Source organism: Perna viridis, chromosome 15 (genome assembly GCF_037379345.1).
Source record: "Perna viridis isolate PV_CMFRI_1.1 ecotype Kerala chromosome 15, ASM3737934v1, whole genome shotgun sequence".
In the NCBI taxonomy this organism is placed as follows: domain Eukaryota; kingdom Metazoa; phylum Mollusca; class Bivalvia; order Mytilida; family Mytilidae; genus Perna; species Perna viridis.
Window position 1 is genome coordinate 8180006 of NC_142459.1, and position 18608 is coordinate 8198613.

General features: G+C 33.0%; 1 protein-coding gene across 3 annotated transcripts; it reads right to left on the bottom strand.

Moving 5' to 3' along the window:
- Positions 1–4012: 4012 nt before the first annotated feature.
- Positions 4013–18241, bottom strand: LOC148596800 (uncharacterized). 3 transcript variants are annotated; one of them, XM_088563130.1, is made up of 10 exons: positions 18005–18241; positions 17094–17216; positions 16248–16259; positions 14154–14615; positions 12978–13133; positions 12163–12339; positions 9383–9430; positions 8241–8309; positions 7704–7871; positions 4013–4150 (listed from the first exon to the last, which is right to left on the bottom strand). In XM_088563130.1, the coding sequence occupies exons 1-9, from the start codon at positions 18056–18058 to the stop codon at positions 7749–7751; spliced, it is 1224 nt and encodes a 407-aa protein (XP_088419256.1). In that variant the 5' UTR covers positions 18059–18241; the 3' UTR covers positions 4013–4150; positions 7704–7748. The 3 variants fall into 3 exon arrangements, with proteins under 3 accessions (XP_088419256.1, XP_088419255.1, XP_088419258.1); XM_088563129.1 differs by lacking the exon at positions 4013–4150 and having other exon boundaries at positions 7404–7871; positions 18005–18240; XM_088563132.1 differs by lacking the exons at positions 4013–4150; positions 16248–16259 and having other exon boundaries at positions 7404–7871.
- Between the last annotated feature and the right edge of the window lie 367 nt (positions 18242–18608).

Genomic DNA, 18608 nt, shown 5'->3' on the forward strand with positions numbered 1-18608 from the left:
TTTTTAACCGGATCCCGTTTTTTTCTATAACTGGCATCCAATCATTGTTCATTCAAATTTTTTCCTAGTCACCATAAAAAATCATATGGTTGCTCCCCAAGAATGCAACAAGGTGCCAAAGAATTGATATTAGTTAATATTAATAAGTTAGTTTAGTACTTGTGAAACGAGTGTTACAATTCGTGCATTTGATTGCAATGTTGTCTTACAAACTTACTGCCAATATCCTGCCATTTTACGTGGTAATCCCAATAACCAATAACTACCCACTTACGACGCACTAAAACGGTCTTTACCGTTTTATTGAATTGTTTCGATGCAATTATGGTTCGAACTTGAGGGGTAAAGACAGAGCGCATCATTGCGTTACTGTCAATCAACAAAGATTTAAAAGGAGACGGTCCACTAATCCATTTACCGGAGACCTTGTATTCTAGACATTTTAAGTATTTTATTCTAAATCTGCTAATTTCATAAGACAAGTAATTGTCTGTCTCAATTCCGTTTGGTCAAGAACTTAATATCATTCGGACTTAGCTTTATTTTATTTTGTACTTTTCCGACATTCAACACTTTCGCTGATCTTTAAAACGGAATGCTTTAGTGTCAGTGTTTGTAAGAATCAGGCAGTGGGTGAAACATGGTATAAAAAAACCATCATTCTGATAGTGTAATTTGACTACTAGTATTTACATGATGAGAATGAAGGGAAACAAAATTCTCCATATTGTGTTGGTGCATTGAGATATACTTTTGTAGAAATGCACTGAAAATGAACATTTAAAGGGCAGATAACTATGTCAAAAATCGTTTTTTTTATTTTAAAAAAACATCTATTGAAAAATTCACGAGCAACTTCAATGAAGCAGAGATCAAATTGTGTTTTTTTTTTCTCAAAATTTTAAAAAATTTTAAAAATCTTAAAAATACTTACACTTAAGTAGTACTCCAGATTAGAATCTTGCAAAATGTAATTTATGGTTGGAAAATAAGCCTACATATTTTTATTTTTGATATTTTGTTTCAAATGTTAAAGTAAAAAGAAATTCACATGTGGCTTTTCATAGAACCCTTGTTCATTAGGGATAAAAATCATATAGAATGCACTGAAGAATTTAAAATTAAGGGCGATAATTCTGTAAATGACACTAAAATACAATAGAAACTATTGAATTTTCAATGTGAATCACCTCCTTAGAGCAGACAGAATGGAATGGATAAAATTATTATGCATTTCATGATACAAACTAATAAAGCAACTTAAAAACAGAAATAAAAATCGCGTTTTGAAATTGATCCTGAACTTTATCGAAATCATTAGACAAGGGGAGATAACTTCGATGACCCTTATCTTGATTCTTTCTAATTTTGTCAGTATCACCTGATCCAGACCATGGCTTTCTATAGTATCTAAACCGGTAGTCCGCTTACTCGCCTTTTTTTGGCATGTATCGCATATTACAGAATTTGCATGATTCTTACAAAGACTACTTCTTAATAAGTTTCTAAAACTCTTATGCAACCAATTCTTTATGAGTAATTTAAATGTACTAAGTTTCTGTAAAAGTCGTTTTATCTTAAGAAGCAGTCTTTATAAATATCAGGAAGGAGGCGATTCATGCATGTACATGTACTTAACTACCAATTTGTTTTTTTTTTTATTTAAAAAAAAAAACAATCACGGACCAAATAACCAGTCTTAGTTTGTCGTTCAATTTTGGCACTTTTGAGATTGTACATGAAATTTACTCGTTGCAAGAGTTATCGTTCTTGATTTGGTTGATTTATTAGAAATTGGGGTACATGGTCATACCTGTATACGAAACCGGCTATCATTACGTAAATTATGGCGTATGTAATCTAAAATAAGCAATAATTGTTCGATTTTTTTTCCTGTACCATGAATCAACCATTGGCAGTGTCTGAATTCTATGTGGATTGGTACTTCAAAGCAAAAGACTTTGAAATTATGGTAATTCATTCAAAAATATTCCTTTGAAAGCTACATGTAGATGACCATTTTAATTGGGTTTGTAAATCTCGTTCTAGTTTCTGTTTTCATCACAGAATTTCCGATGTAGAACGTATTGAAATACGAAGACCGATCTGCATTTTATTGATTACTTCCAGGAAATCGAAAAGTTGCATCACAACGCTAAATCTCCTATTTTATGATTTTTTTAACATCATTATCCTGTAGAACAAGATATTTGTCACTTTGTATCATTTTTTACACAAAAAAGATAGTTTCCTTTTAACATTGAACAATGCTTTGTTAACGACGAGTCTCCATGCATTTGAATGGTAGACGAGGACCCATTCACATGAAACCGTACAGTCACATGGCGAGACTTACATACCCTACCGCCGAAACTCTTTAAAAAGGGGGACTATTCGGAAAAAATGTGTCAGTTGTGTTCATTATAATATGAAAATGTGAAACGTCCAGTCATATTGTTGATATTGTTATGAAATAATTTATGCAAACGTCTGAATATCTGATTATCTGTCAATTTTCAAAATGAGAAGTTTATACAATTCAAGATCTGAAGAATACATGTAACATGACAGATAAGTGTCTGAGTCGTAACACATGCACTTGGGGTTGGAGATTTTTTTAAAATTGTTTTGTTAAAAAGGAAAAAAATACGAAATCATGCGTTAAAACAGCAAGAAGTGCACTTATACTATCCATGTGAAGTTTTCTGATATATAGGGGTCGACTGGTAGATACAATGTAGCACGTAGCTACGTCCAATATACCAGTCGTCCCTCATATATCATAAAACTTCATATCGATATTATAAGTGCACTTTAAGCTGTTATAACACACGATTTCGTATTTAAAATTTAAAAAAAAAATCCCGACCCCTAGTACCAGAGAGTCGTAATAGTCAACCAGATCCCTTTTTGAGAATATACAATTTGTCCAAATTAAGTACAGACTTTCAAACTACGTCACTTATAGATTATACAGACATAATATGATTATGTTGTCGGTGAAGGAAAGTCCGAGTTATGGCGATATTTATGATTCAAGGGCCGTGAAATGATGATTTAGCGAATTAAACTGGCAAAAGTAAACAAAATAAATATTACAATAAGAGAAAAAAATACGAAAAAAGCAATACATGGAACCATGGATTAAGTGCATCGGTAAGGAAAACGTTCCCTTCACGTCAGTCGTCATGGTTTTAACATAAAGTGTTTGTTATTTTTGGATGTTGTGTGAATCATGTAAATTTATTGTAAAAAAAAATACATGTAGTCTTCAAATTGCTTTAATCGGTACGCTTGTAGCTGTACATTTTTTAAATAACAAATTTAGATTAAATTCCCAGAGCACTTATATTTGTGATAAATTATATCAGTCTGTTCAGCCTGAGACACTACCAAATCCGTTGTTGGGTGACTAGGCTACTTTTTAGATATATGAATTTGGAAAAAAGTCTGTGCACTTGTGTTGGAAACAGGGAGATTGGGAACAAATGGGGTCTACACGGTTAAAAAGAAACCGGATGCTGGGTTTACACGGTTTAAAAAGAAACCGGATGCCATATCAAAAAATTTTATTACAAAACATATTTAACATTTTTACAAATATACAAGTTGAAGTTCCGACATTTCCAGACACCACTCAAGATGACAATATACTTGAAAAATCTTTCATAAAATCATGAATCCCATACACTCGTCTTTCTTGTCCTCCAGCATACCAAAGTTGGTTCGCTTGAGGGAATCTTTTCCTGTAACTATCTCTTCTTTTATTTAAAACTGTCCCCATTTCATTTATGAAAGATTTTATTAAATTGTCACTTTGGAGACTCTGTTTCGCGTATTGAGATTGATCCTGAACTTTATCGAAATCATTAGACGAGGGGAGATAACTTCGTTGAACCTTATCTTGATTCTTTCTAATTTTGTCAGTATCATCTGATCCAGACCATGGCTTTCTATAGTATCTAGACCGGTAGTCCGCTAACTCGGATTTTAGGCTTTTCCTAAAATCCTCCATCTTTGCATTGATTTGATCGGATGTAGGCCAAAGGTAAATGCGCAATGGCACATCACCACCATCATTTTTAGTCAGTTTTCCATCTCTGTCAACCATGTTTCTGTAAAATTTGCTGTCCAATAGTGAGAAGCGATCCTGAAAAAAGAATGTATTAAATAACCAGAAAATCGGATGATATTGTATGGTCATTAACTTAGACAACACTAACTAAAATACAAATTAAAAAAAAAGTCATATGAAAGCTTGATAGGCTTTAGTGAGTTTGAATAATTTATGATACATGTACAAACGTGTCAAAGATTTCAAGAGTAATTTTCTTTACCCTTGGTCTACCTCCTTAATTATTCTGGTTTATCACATGTAAAGCTTATGACGCAGATAATGCATTGATATCAGTCCGCCGAGTTGCTTTGTAAGGCTGTGTTTCAGCCATTTTTCTACTTGAAAAAAATGTATGGAGAAATGCTTATTGGATGAAACTAGGCAAGAACGCTTTAATTAGCAAGTATTTCTACGATCTACGAATCATGTAAAAAAAGAGGTAGTATAACTTCTAAACCTATAGTTCTTTTGTTTTTATTTTAAAAAAATCAAACAAACTTTTGTGTCTGAACTGTATAATTTTGCTAACTCGTGCATAACTGTACATTTTTGCCTCATTTTTGATTTTTGAATTTGTGTCTGATCAGTTTTTTTTCAGAAATAACCAGACTCAGTTGCACAAATTCATTTGTCATTTTATGGTAGTGTCAAGTAAATTCGCAGGCGAGTCGAAACTTTCTAGACGTATTAAAACCGTTTTCTTGTAATAGTCATGGATATGAAAAATGCGAAAAATTACCTATATCATAAGTACTAACCTTATCTTGTGCAAATAATCCATGACAACTCTTAGTAAATATGAAAATTACAAGTCCGCAAAGTACTGCTGGAGGACCAGCCATTTTTTGTGTATCCACTGAGGTTAGTGTATTTAGTAAAACAAGCACCTGCCGGCGCGAGACAGTTTTATAACGTTCTGTTTGTTTTTATTATTATTGATAGATTGTACAATAATTTCTAAATATAGGTAATAATCAATTAGTTGACATAACATGACAAATAAAATACATGTAAATATATGTTTTATTGCAAAAAACAAAGTAATTGGAAACTTACAGGTAGAAAAAAAAACACTGCAGTCACGCAGAAATCCAATGCGAAAAATAATACTTGCATAAAAAATGTACTTCCTGTATATTATTTAAGCGCGTTTTGAATTGCCTTGTTCGAAATTTGAAAATATTGTATTTAGAAATTATTGAAGAAACTGTTTGTTAAATGCGCTTTAATATTCAAGGATAAATTGGGTTTGTTTCACCATATATTTTATCTTCGTATTTTATACTGTAACCAAAGATCTAGAGTTAAATCGGAAATTTCATTTCTACTGTTGCAGTAGGTGAATGTAAGGATAGAACTATTGTTTGCAAATAATTTACTACCGAATAAAACACTAGTTAAAAAAGAAAATTTATTTACTCAGATAACAATCATCATAATATTTTCAAAAGGTGAAAAGTGTCTATTGTTGACTAAAGACCTGAACGTATAGCAAAGGGAAATCAACGGTAAAAATTTGATTGCTACAATCAGAGTTATCTCCCTTCTTGCGATCTTTGGCTCTTGCTACTGTCATATGTGTGGATTTTAAGTATAAACAAGTACTTAGTTAGAGAATATATATGCGTTGGAATGTTTTTTGTTTAGTTTGTTCACTGCGACATAGCTTCCTTTCTTCTTACGTCTACCTAGAAAGTGACATTTCATGATCAACTCGATGGGTGTTTCTAGAAAAGAAGAGGAGCCTTACCCTACCAGTGCAAATGGTCCATGCTTCCAGTTTTAGTTTTTAGTTTTAGTCAGGAAAATTAATGTTTCATCCACAAAATGTTTTAAGCCCCCTTTTTTGTGTTGAACATATTACACGTATAGTCTTCTTTGTCTTTGTCATGCAAAACATTGTAACAGTTAGCCAATTAAAAATAAATATTGACATGTCATGTATTGGTAATTAACATGTCAATTATATACATGTATATTTTGGTCATTTCAATACACAACCGCAGCAACGCTGTAGGCGAAAATATGTTCGTTGGTGCTGCTAAAACGATTTTAAACCAACATATATTTATTAAATAAATGATTATAAAATCGGAATAGAATGGAAAAAGAAATTAAAGGGAAATTCTGAAAATGGAATATAATTTAGAAACAAATATGTCTTAAACGAAAATTGTTTGTAAACAAAACATATATGTATAATCTTAGCAAAATTTGTCAAAGAGTAATCAAGGGATACCAGGTGCACTGGTAGGGTAAGCGTCCTCTACTTTTCTAAAAACATCCGCCGAGCTTCTCATAAAAAGTCAAGTCCGGGGTAGACGAAAGAGGTTCGGGAAAACTATAACACGTTGAACAAATCAGTTTTCATGGTGCAGATGGATACACCGTAACGACTCAACGGATAATAGTACAAAAAACAAAACATTTCAAGCATATAACACACTAAAACGCTGCCCGTCCTTAAAACTGAAATCAACGGAAAAAACGGGAAAATAACACAAAACCCTATATGCATGAATTTTGTATGATGACTACGCTTAAAAGCAAACATTTTTTTTGGCAAAATATAGCGTTTTTCACATTCCAGACTTTTACTTCGTTTTCTAAATTTTTTCTAAAATTGGAAGTAATTCTCCAACTCGACAGACTGGTTTATTGTCCGATCAGTGCAACCGATATCAGTAGGCAGATTTAAATATTTTAATTCAATGGGGCTGCGGTAAGTACTTGGATACTTTAAAATATTTTTGGTTTCTAAGTAAAGACAGATAAATCCAGATACAGCCAAATTAGCACTATTAAAATTTTTCGATAAATTTGTTTGCATCTAAATACCAAAATTACAAAATACAAAACGAAAAAAAGAAATAACGGTAACTGAATTGAAACATAAAAGCTAATTTCAAAGAAATACAAAAGTGCGTACGGCAGTTTGGACAGACTAGGCAACTAATTCACTACCACAGCAACGCTCACTTAAAAGGTGCACAGTCTAAATTAAGTTAAATCTTTAGAAATGTGTCATGAGGATTGATAATATTTAAAGAGGACACGTTACTTGCAACGTAAAAAAAGAAAATAAACAAACTAACGAGCAAAAAATATCAGAAACTTAAGGGCAAAAGCAGTTGTCTGAAAATCACGTGCTGGTGCATGTACATGCCCCATGTATATATACGCAAAATCAATGTGCACTTTTGATTTCAATCCACTTAATGTACGTGTAGTTCCATGGAATGTGTTTCGACGGTTTGATTCGCCAATGGTAGACAAAGCAGTGAGGTACTTTGAAAATTTTATTTAAAAAAAGTGATATAATAACAGGAAACAATACAAAAGTAAACAAATGTAAATACATCTATAATGCTGATTTATGGCACATAAACTGATGTCATCACAGAAAATGGAGAAATATTTACAATATGTAACATATCAAAATGTTTACCCCCTCCCCCCTTATTATACATTCAAACTGTTAAATCAAAACGATGGTCTATGAAATGAGGATTCATTTCGCGTACAAATCAAACACATGTGTATTTGTTAGTTGAAAATAAGTTTCTCTCGGGGTTATCGTTCTTACCATAGTTTTACTCTACATATGGCGAGATGTTAAACGACGTTGCTTTCAAAATCTATCTGGAGCTCTTCTTTCCTTGTTACTAATGAGATATGATAAAATAACCTCGTCATCCTCATCCTCATCGTCGTCGTCGTATTCTGGTCCAGTTGCTGTTGTTCTATTTTTGCGCTTCAAAATACAATTAGACATTTTCTTTTTTATTTGTGTTGCATGCTGCACATACTAGCAGTTACAGGAAGATTAGCCAGTGGGAATGCAGTATACATTGTAGGTAAGTGTTTGAGTTCGTGCCCATATAAATGTAAAAGGGTCATTTAAAATTATCATTCCTGAACAAACTAATGTCTGGTTGTTATTTCATATCGCTTACATGTTTTTAAAGCAAGATTCCTTTCATGTTGACATACATTGTACCCCTAAAAGCAAAAAATTCTTCATGCCTTCCGTGAATTATTGCACAATGTATTGATAGACAAACGGACAGACAACGGAAAAATAGTGTACGTCCTCAAGATTAAAGGTTATAAATTATACTACCTTAGCAGCGTCCTTTTTGTTCTTCCGTTTGTCTTTCCAGTTCTCTCCAAATACTTTGATTGCATGTTCCTACAAGAACAACAAGTAAGAATCATGTACTCTGATACATGTACTTTAGTTGGTGTGTTTCAATTTTTGGTGTTTGATAAAATGCGGATGTTTATTCATTAGAGAAATTTACCTTGTAACTTCGGTAAAAAATAACGTTTGAGTGTTGAAATTTCTTCCTAAACCGTGCGATTGGATCATAATCATTGGTCAAAACAGTCGATTTTAATTACATTTACAAATTTAGGAATTTCAACAAGCAAACATCAAGTACACTGTAGCAAAAGAAATATTTAGATATTCCTAAAAATTCGTACACAATTGTGTTTTACTTGTTTACGCATTCACACTTGTAGAGAACAAAAACACCTCTTAGTGTGTAAAGTCCTTTTTCAAGGATGGACAACTTATGCGAAAATTAAGACTCCATATGGAACCTCCAAAAAAGCTTAATAGCGTAAGCAACAACTCCTTATTAATTTTTTATTAATGTTTCAATTCTTTATGGTATTAAAATTATGCGAATACGTGTAACTTTTACATGTAGCATAAACAGTCTCTGGGGCAACTATCTCGCTGTGCCTGTGAGTGGTGATGTTTTGGGGTCGGCTGCGGCCTGCCCTGTGGTATGAAGTTTTCGTTGTCGTCCATTGAAGACCAATGGGTGGCCTCGGACTGACATTATCATCCCGGTGGTGTTGTTGTCTCTTTGACATATACACAATACATATTCTCGTTATATCTCTATTATTTGAGGCATAAAAAAACAATTGCATGTACAAGGGCACACAGAGAAAAATTTAGGTTTTTGGTTGCTTGGCTGCATAAAATTATTAATAAATACAATACAAAGAAACTTGAATAAACCGAACACGAAATAAAAAAAAAACTGCCTAAACTGGACCCTTTTTGATGCCCTTTATATGAATATAAATGTACATGAATTTAAATGTACATGAATTTAAATGTACATGAATTTAAATCTTGGAAGGCTGAATACCTGTCTAAACCGAACCAACTCTTAAAGTTCAAAAGGGGTTTGGTTTAGACAGACTTCACTGTCGGTATATGGGTAAAGGATCAAATCACATTACCTCGTAATTTTGTTCACTCGTCAGTACAACTTTATTTCTAAGATATATCTGTAAAAAAAACTGGCATGAAAACTACTCTGAAGTATGTATGAACACTGACATTTACAAATATAGCAATTGTTTTTTTGTTAGACAGATGTGAAAGAAGAAAAACCTAGATTTTCATTTTAGTTGAAAAGATGTTTCTAAATAAAGGGGGAAATACAGTCTATAGCCTTTGCAAAGAAGTGAATTATATCTGCTGTAAAACTAGATTAGTAGTGATCCAACTAAGAATCACGCATTTCTCATATTTTTGTTTTTGAAATGTTTAACAAAATGCATAGGAGTGTCGAAATTCACCGAAAATTTCATACATTACATTTGATGACCGGCCCGCGGAAAAACAACGAAACTTTCATTAACTTTTCTTCACAAGGGGAGATAACTTCTATTTTCCTGCATATTATCATATCAAATCGTCATCTAGGAAGCTTCATAACAATATATCCATGAAAATGCCTAAATGTTCCCCTAGATCTTAATCCAAATTGTGTCCTTTTTCAAAATTGAATAAATAATTTTGCATTTTGTCTTAGGTTGACTGCTGCTAAAAGATTTCAATATATAATATTAACCGTTTTTTGGATAGAATTGGTTCATTTACATTCTCAATTCAAAAGTTCATATATGCAGACATTTAATCAGTTTAGAGTCAAAAATAGTATTTGTTATAATAAAATACTATTTTCTCGGCCAAATTGAAGTTTTAATAGTTTTCAAAATTCAATGCGTAATACATTTAAATTCAATAGGCGAGGTGCTATTGCATTACAATAAGCGACGTTTGGTATACGCATTTACATATGGACATGTTATTAAGGAAAACATCCTGTAATTTGATCAAACATTGTAGGCATGTATGCAAAATCTTATAACCAATTTCGTCGGTTTATTAATTCTACTCGGTTTTCATGTTGTTCCAAATGCATATAAACTTTTTTGTACACGAAAAAAGACTCCACATTGAATTCTGTTACTTTAAACAGGATATTGCTATTATTTACAACTATATACAAAATATGCGTGAAATACATGTAATTAAGTTAAGCTATTTGTAGAACTATTGCTATATTTTTACATGTACATGTAGTAATGTCAAAACAAGGAAGGTTTATAATTATTTATATTTCAATGCTATCATTGACAACAGAAAACATATCACAACCGGTTCTTGTTTTATTGCGGATCCAGACTTTTATGAAAAAGGGGAGGGGGACGTTTAAATCTTTAATTTGCTAATATTCAGTTTTACCCAGAATTAACAACGTTTTTAACAAATCTTAGATGTCAATCACCAGAATCCCATTCCCTTACTTGCGACGTTCCCTTGAAAGTCTGTTTGCAAGTCGGTTAAAATTTCTTGAACTCAAAATGCTGTATCAACATGGCCTTCAGGGTATCACTATGTTTTCATATACAATTTCATCGTATAATACGAGGCCAAAAGTGCCACATATGAAAATCATATGGTGCTCAATTCATATGATAATCATATGATTCTCATATGTTAATTTGGCTTGATAACATATTATGATAATCATATGGTTATTAAAAGCACATTATCATATGGTAATCATATGATCTCTGCATGAAACATATGATTATCATATGCCGCTCGTTTTATATGATTACCATATGTTACAAACCATATGACAACTCTTGATTTCATCGAAATTCTTGCCAAATATGACTAAAAACTTTTTCTAGAAGGGTTTTTGACTGATTGCTATTTCCCGAACAAACTACTCTGGACGAAAATGATAAAAACCAAGCCTTGGAAACTTATGAAGAAAATCAGTGGCGATCCGCACTTATGAAAACGACCAACCCTGGTGCGATATGCGAAAAACACACAAATCTTACTTAACATAGTCTATTACGGCTGGCAGTTTTATATCCAAACAATAAAGAAAAACAGTTGATACTTGTAAAACTAGGCTCTTTACCGATTAAGGCAGCGAACTGTTCTTTGTGCAACATTTACTCACTTGATATACTTAAACACTTAGTCCTAAGTTGTGAGCATTTTCTGAATACTCGAACTGAAATGTTTTATGGAATAGTCGATATTTTACCAATCAGAAACTCCATCAGTTATTTCGAGCACGATGATGACGAACTTATGATTTCGCTCTTGGGTGGAATGACGGACAGTATTACAGCTTTATCTGCCAACGTATGGACTGAATTGATGTGTAAAACAGCTGACTATACGTATAAGCTTCATGGCGAATTCAAATATCCCCTATACTGTCTTATATTCGACCTCACTTAGATGTATTGAATATTTTATGATGATATGACTACTTCGGATTTAATTTATGTGTTTTCATGTGTAAATATGTTTTATCTGTTTGAATTAGTTTGAGTTTTTTTTATACTGATGTTACAATAATGTGCTTTTCATGTTAATGGAGGAATAAAAGATAATCAATTAATCAATCAATCAATCAACCATCGTATTATACAATGTACGAGACCAAAGGTGCCACATATGAAAATCATATGGTGCTCAATTCATATAATAATCATATGATTCTCATGTGTAAATTTGGCTTGATATCATGTTATGATAATTGTATGTTTGTTAAAAGCACATTATCATATGATAATCATGCGGTAATCATATGATCACTGCATGAAACATATGATTATCATATGCTGTTCGTTTTATGATTACCATATGTTACAAAGCATATGATTCTTATGTGTGGCACATATGACTGTGTAGCACTCACCTTGACAATGACGTATATTAAGTATGATACATGGAAAATAACAAACACAGCTATCATAACAATAAAGATGTATAAATCTAGATCGTCCTGGTAGGACTGTCCTGAAAACCTGGATATAATTGCGTGCCAGATACAAACACTGTATGTAAAGATCATGCAGAATAGAATGTAGATATCCTGAAAGTAAAAAAAGGGATGTATAGAGAAAACTATCAAGTGAAATATTCTGTTTTTTTTTTCACTTCTTAAATTTTAAGAGGTGATTAATTTTTTTGCGAAAGTGCTTCTGCCATTTTACACCTTATCTAAGGTTTCTACATATTTCATTGGGGAAACCGTTTAAGTCATTTCTTCACTCTCTATGGCCAAATTAAGATTTTAACATGCTCGCTAATGTAAAAACTCATATGCTGAAAACTTTACTTTTTTTCGGCCGTAGATGGAGCCAACAGAAGCTTTATAGAGATGCGGGAACAACAAATCAACATATACAAGTACAAGATGGATAATGACCTAATTTTATCCAAAGACCTATAACCGCTTCCTGATTTACTGCAGATCACTCCGCTAGCTGACTAGAGGAGTCAATACTTTGATATTGCAAATATTATATCCTCTACGCAGGAGATCGTATCAACCATTTTCTCTATTTACAGCGCGAATCTCAGTGAAAGACCTTTTACCGATGAATGCAAAGTAGTAAGAAAGAGACCTTGGGCGTACAATGTACTATCGTGTACAATTAGTAGACAGACGAACATAAATTCTAAAAACAACACATACATTTGTAGCTATTCATGGCTAACTGTCCTTACCAGTATAGTATTATAGGATATTTTTGGCAGATTTTGGTTGGTAACTATTCGGTAGGCCACAGTAGTCAACATGAGTGTGATGGATAGCTGCAGACGATTCTGTGTCAGTTCGTTCTTCACGGCAAACGTTGCTATCGAGGTAGAAGAAATTAAACCCTGAAGTAAAAGTAGGCATTGGTTATAGATGTGCTTTGTTTTTTTTTTTGTCGTATATATATTGTTTTTTTTTATATTATTTGTTTGTTTCAAAATTTATATTAAAGTATATAAAATGTATTTTTGTACTGTTATAATCTTGCTTTTTATGTTCTTGAAAATATGCATTACAGGGGCGGATCCAGAATTTTAGATTGGTGGTGGGGGGGGGGGGCACAGTTAAAATTTCGCCGAGCGGAGCTAGGCGAAAACTTTTTGAGGCTAAATTTTCTAAATATTCTAGAGTAAGTGCAATGTAGATATCTTTTGTGGTATAATTTGCGAGAAATTAAAATTTCAACCTAAAACCGCCTAAATCTACCATTGACAACCCATTCTTTGCAAATTTTAAGGGGGGCGCATGGCCGCCACGCCTTGCCTGAATCCGCCCCTGCAGTAAACGTTTTCCAGCCAATGCAAATTTGTGCATGTAATACTTTAGTATATGTGACCATATGTGAACTTTACAGCCACTCTTTTTCAACAAGAAGTCATTTTTTTACTCAACGTGTGTTACCCAGCCAAAATGTGCCACATATGATAAACAAATGATGCTCAATTCATATGATAATCGTATGGTAATCACCTGAAAACACATAATATTTAACATATGATTGTAATATGAATATCATATAAATCTCATATGTTAATTTGGACTTGAAAACATATGATGATCATATGTTGGTGAAAAAACATATGACTATCATATGATAATCATGCGATGATCATGTGTAAACTAAAACATATGAAAATGAAAAAGTGTTCGATTCGTATGATAATCATAGGATGCTAACCATATGATTATCATATATGAAAAATTTACATGTGTACACATCTGATTCAGCCCTGACAAATGTAAGCCGCTCATGCATTCAACTTCCAATGCATTTATTAGGCATTTGCTAGTCTCATTCTGAATTAAAACATGCAATTATGGATCTAGTTTTTCAACGAAGTTTGAGACAAACAAAAGATGATTACCATAATCAAAACCATGTTCCAGACGAAGAATTTCCATCGCCGCACTGCACAACATCCGGCGCTTATCCCCGGAAATGTCACTCGCTTCCGCTGAGAGAAATCCTTCCGCGTTGACTTTTGACGCATGGTCACAAAATCACACAACGCCCATTCTTGCTCATCAACGAAGCAAGCAGAGTTCAATAAACTTATTTCCTCCTGGTCCTCTAAAATTTCAAGCTGGCTTTGTGGGTACTCTGAAGTAATATATACATTCAAATATTGAGCATCAAAAGGAAAGTCCCCTAATTCCAACTTTTCTGAGAAGTTTCCCCTTAGGCGCCTCTTTTCGACGATATATGCCTTTTTCTTCGAAGTATACGTGACCTCTTTCCATGGTTTGTCGTCCTTAGTTAGGTCTATGAGGTTCTGCACGACTAACTTCGGATCCCAGTAGCTATCCAGATCTAGTACATATTCATTCTGTAGATCAAGAGCATAATACATATATATGGAGAACGTAGTTTAACATGTAGGCAGATGAAATCAATTTCATGACAATTGGGATAAAGACGAATATACAGTTAATTAGCATGAAAAGTGTTCTGTGCGAAGCGTTCTACGTTTAGTGTTATTCTATTGTTCGCAGGACAAGGCTCGAGAACATCGGCGGATTTATAAAAAGGAGAGGGTGCTACAGTGTAATCCTAGTAATGCAGTCACCTGTTCGACCCAGTCTCAATTAACTTTTACTATGTTCCCCGTTGATTTATTGATTGCTTGTTGTTTTGGTTTTTCGTGTTGTCCACTCTTTGTCTTCGACTTTTAATTTCTGAATTTGTATCATCCTTGGTCACCATTTGTTGATTCCTGTTGCACTCTCAAACATTGATGAACTTTATTTTCTTCCCTTAGTCTTCTTTTCGTTTTTTTTTTTTTTTTGCTTGTAGAGTATCTTTTGTTATTGTGTGTCTATCTATAAAATGATTTAAGTTTTAAATTTGTTCAAATTAAAACTGATATGAAATTGTAGGATTTGCTTGGAGAATTATACTGTTTATGATATGCATCAACATCTAGAATGACAAGGTCAAACAAGGTCATAAATACATGTAGCTCATAACTACGGATGAATTTCTATCCCTTCCGTTCTACTATCACCATACTTTAGAACTGATTTCGACCCGTAAAGATTATTCACACCAGAGAATGACACTAACTACGAACAACTATACGAAAATATCGTTTTCTACGGTACGGAAGGAATTTATTTTGTATGCATAAGATAATGATATCGAAGATTTGCCAAAGCCTATCATTTAACGCTCACAAAGTGACAGGAAGAAATCTAGCTACAGTAAAATCCATATTAACAGAGCCATCATGAAATTAAAACTTTGGTTAGTTAAGCAAGACTTGAGGAGTTGTTTACAGATTTCATTGAAAGATTTACAAGTGTGGTTAAAAGTGTTAGTCTAGAGAATTCAACATTGTTATATCAATTAGAAGACTGAAACTTGGATAAGTGTTTTCATATTATTTTTTACACAGAATCACACACTACAATTCGTCCGAGAAGAGCATGGACAATATTTAATTTCGTACAACTTTTTGTGAGCCAACAAAAAATTGAAAAAAGAGGTCCAAAAGGGTTCGAGAGAAAAGGGGGATTCCAGGATACTATGTACTCATTTTTGCCCATATTTTGAACGAAATTAAAACAAAATTTCCAACAAAAGGGAGAAACGCTACCGGATCTACCATAGCATATGAAATTGTCAATGAAAATCAGAGCCGTATCCAAACACATTGAAACAGAGGGGTGCCAGTCGAGGTTCCTTAGAAAAAAGGAGGGTGCTCGGACATTATCTGCCATTTTTTGTCAATTTTACACATGAAAATGACCATTTTTTTTCAATAAAAGTGAGGTGGTCACCCTGCTGCATTCTCCTCTGGATCCGCCTTTGAAATTCCACGCTGTTCCCGGACAGGTTGTATTTAGTGTAATTTGAAACAAGACTGAAGTTAATAACGACCTACAGCAAGCGATATTAAATCCTGAAAGATTAGAAGCAGGAAAGTAAACACCACCTTATTTTCACAAGTCATACTTACGTGGGATTTCTTCTGGATATTTAATAAAATACAATACACATGAAATAAATAATCACATGTTTATAAGCAGGAGATATACTAGTATATGTAGTAACGAAGATTTATGATGCATACTTGTAGGTTGCAATGTACGTTTACAGGCGCGAATCAAGAAATGAAGACAGGGGTTCCAGGTTGTTATTAGCTCATATTTGTCAAAATTATTCACGAAATTAATTAAAAATTGTATTTTGACTGATGTTTGAACAGTTGTGACGATAATTCTAGTTCATTCACCATAATTAACTTGTAATGTTTATCAGTTTGGTTCTTCAAATACATGTATGTAAATGCACATGTAGTCTTCATCATTTATATGATATAATTAATAAAAAAAATTAAATGTAATTCGATTACGGGATACTAAAAATAAAGTAAAGAAGTTTGATTTATTTTCTATAAAAAGGGCCCGAATCTCACACGCTATAGGGACTGTTTCGACCAGATTTCAATATGGACCCATAATAAATCATAACTAGACTTAAGATGAAAATTACAGTCTGAAAATCAACAATCAAAAGTCAATCGATGAACATTCAAGTTTTTCTTAAGTACACGTTTTTTGTAAGAATCAGGTAATATTGAAAAAATCCGACAATGTATGTTTTCACTTCATGAAGCATTTACCATCTGAAATTACCTAGTTTATTAGATGTTTTGCATCGCTGGGTATATAAATATCATTTACATGTTTAAAATGATAGGTTATTTATCTTATACCATGTTTCGCCCACTGTCCGATTCGTGCAGAGAATATCTCTAAAAAAATAACATTAACGATGATATATTCTTGTTCTGATCTGTTACCTTGTAGTCTAACTGTTTTTCCCGCCATCTTGCTTGTATGAAAATATCGGCTGTATATTTCTCTTTGACCGTGTCAATTTCACCAATCTTCAGGAAGTGCACTTTAATGAATACTTTCTTCACCTTATGATAAATTCATATGGCTAATGTTATTGTCAGAAAACACAGAGATGTCATGGAACAAAATTATACCATTTTCATAATTTTCTCCCTCAATGGCAAGTGATACAAATTTATGTTCTTGATTGTGTATTTGTTGTTTTATCTATGTGTTTTTTTTAGTTTCGTGTTTTTCGTTTTGGTTTGGTTTTGTTGAGTTCGTTTTTGTTAAAGGGTTGGGGATTGGTGGTCTTTTTGTATTTTTGTCACTACATTCTCAAATTTACGGACGGTTAACATTGCTTTTATTTGAAAATGCAGTTTAAAAACAGGGGCGTATCAAGAAATTTTCAAACAGAAACCAGAGGTGGTCTCAACCCTCAAATCTCTCTGGAACAGATAAAAAAGTTAAACATTGGGGAGGTGCACTAACGAAATTTATGAAAAAAATTGCAAAAAGTCTCGAACTTAATTTCAAAATGTCGCTACACAAAGCTCCGTTTAGCATTAAAATTTCCTTGTTTCCTTCATAAAATTTCAGTTTCGCCTTTGAATTACAGACATGAATAGATTTATATTTTACGTAGTAGTGGTTCATTGCAAAATAGGCCACAAACAAGAACACAAAGTACACGTACTGCTGCGCCTGAATGACCATGATGTATAACTGATACGATTTATTTGAACTCTAACTTACACCAGCCGCAATGGTGTGAGTAATCTCTCTGTAAATTACTCGACATCAACTATCCAAGATAACAATTAATTCAGATTAGTATGAAGCATAAATATGCACCAGAATAGTCGCTTACCTTCGGTTTTACGCTTGGCAGTTTCCCCTCCATGTTAAAGTTCCATTCATCCATCTGTTTACGCTAGAAACTCGGGGGTTATCGATCTGTACAAACTCATTTGAATATTGTTCTTTTACTATCAAACTAATATCGATTATTGAATGTTTGTCAATAGAACAAGGTAAGAAGTATAGGTAAACAAAATGAACGGAATTTAAATGGATTACAACTTTCCATTCTTAAAATTTTTGATTATCATTAAATAAACTATTGTATACATGCAAAATTAACGTTATTTGTAATATTTAATACGCCCTATGTATAAGATTTAAATGAACACAATGTACTTGTATTATGCGTAAATATTAATAACCAAGATTAACAGCAAAGGTCATTACAACATTTCAAATGGGTTACAAAGAATGATATATTTTCACATTAAATATCAATAGCTACATGTTTCCTTTTCGATATTAAAACAATTGAGATCACTTGCTTTGTCCCGATTTTCCCCTATTTTTTTTTTAAATAAAAGATCATTTTGTGGTTTCTGTGCTAGTCTTGTCATATCGTTGGCCTCATCTTCGCTTGACCGCTTCGGTGGTCTCGTGGTAGCGTGCTC

Bases quoted from the DNA above. Each gene is read 5' to 3' on its own strand.
- LOC148596800 (XM_088563130.1), bottom strand. From the start codon at position 18,058: ATGGATGAATGGAACTTTAACATGGAGGGGAAACTGCCAAGCGTAAAA. The intron at 17,217-18,004 runs GTAAGCGACTAT...ATTTATCATAAG, and splicing joins TGCCAAGCGTAAAACCGAAG to GTGAAGAAAGTATTCATTAA. The intron at 9,431-12,162 runs GTGAGTGCTACA...TTTTTTTTACAG, and splicing joins TAATATACGTCATTGTCAAG to ATATATCTTAGAAATAAAGT.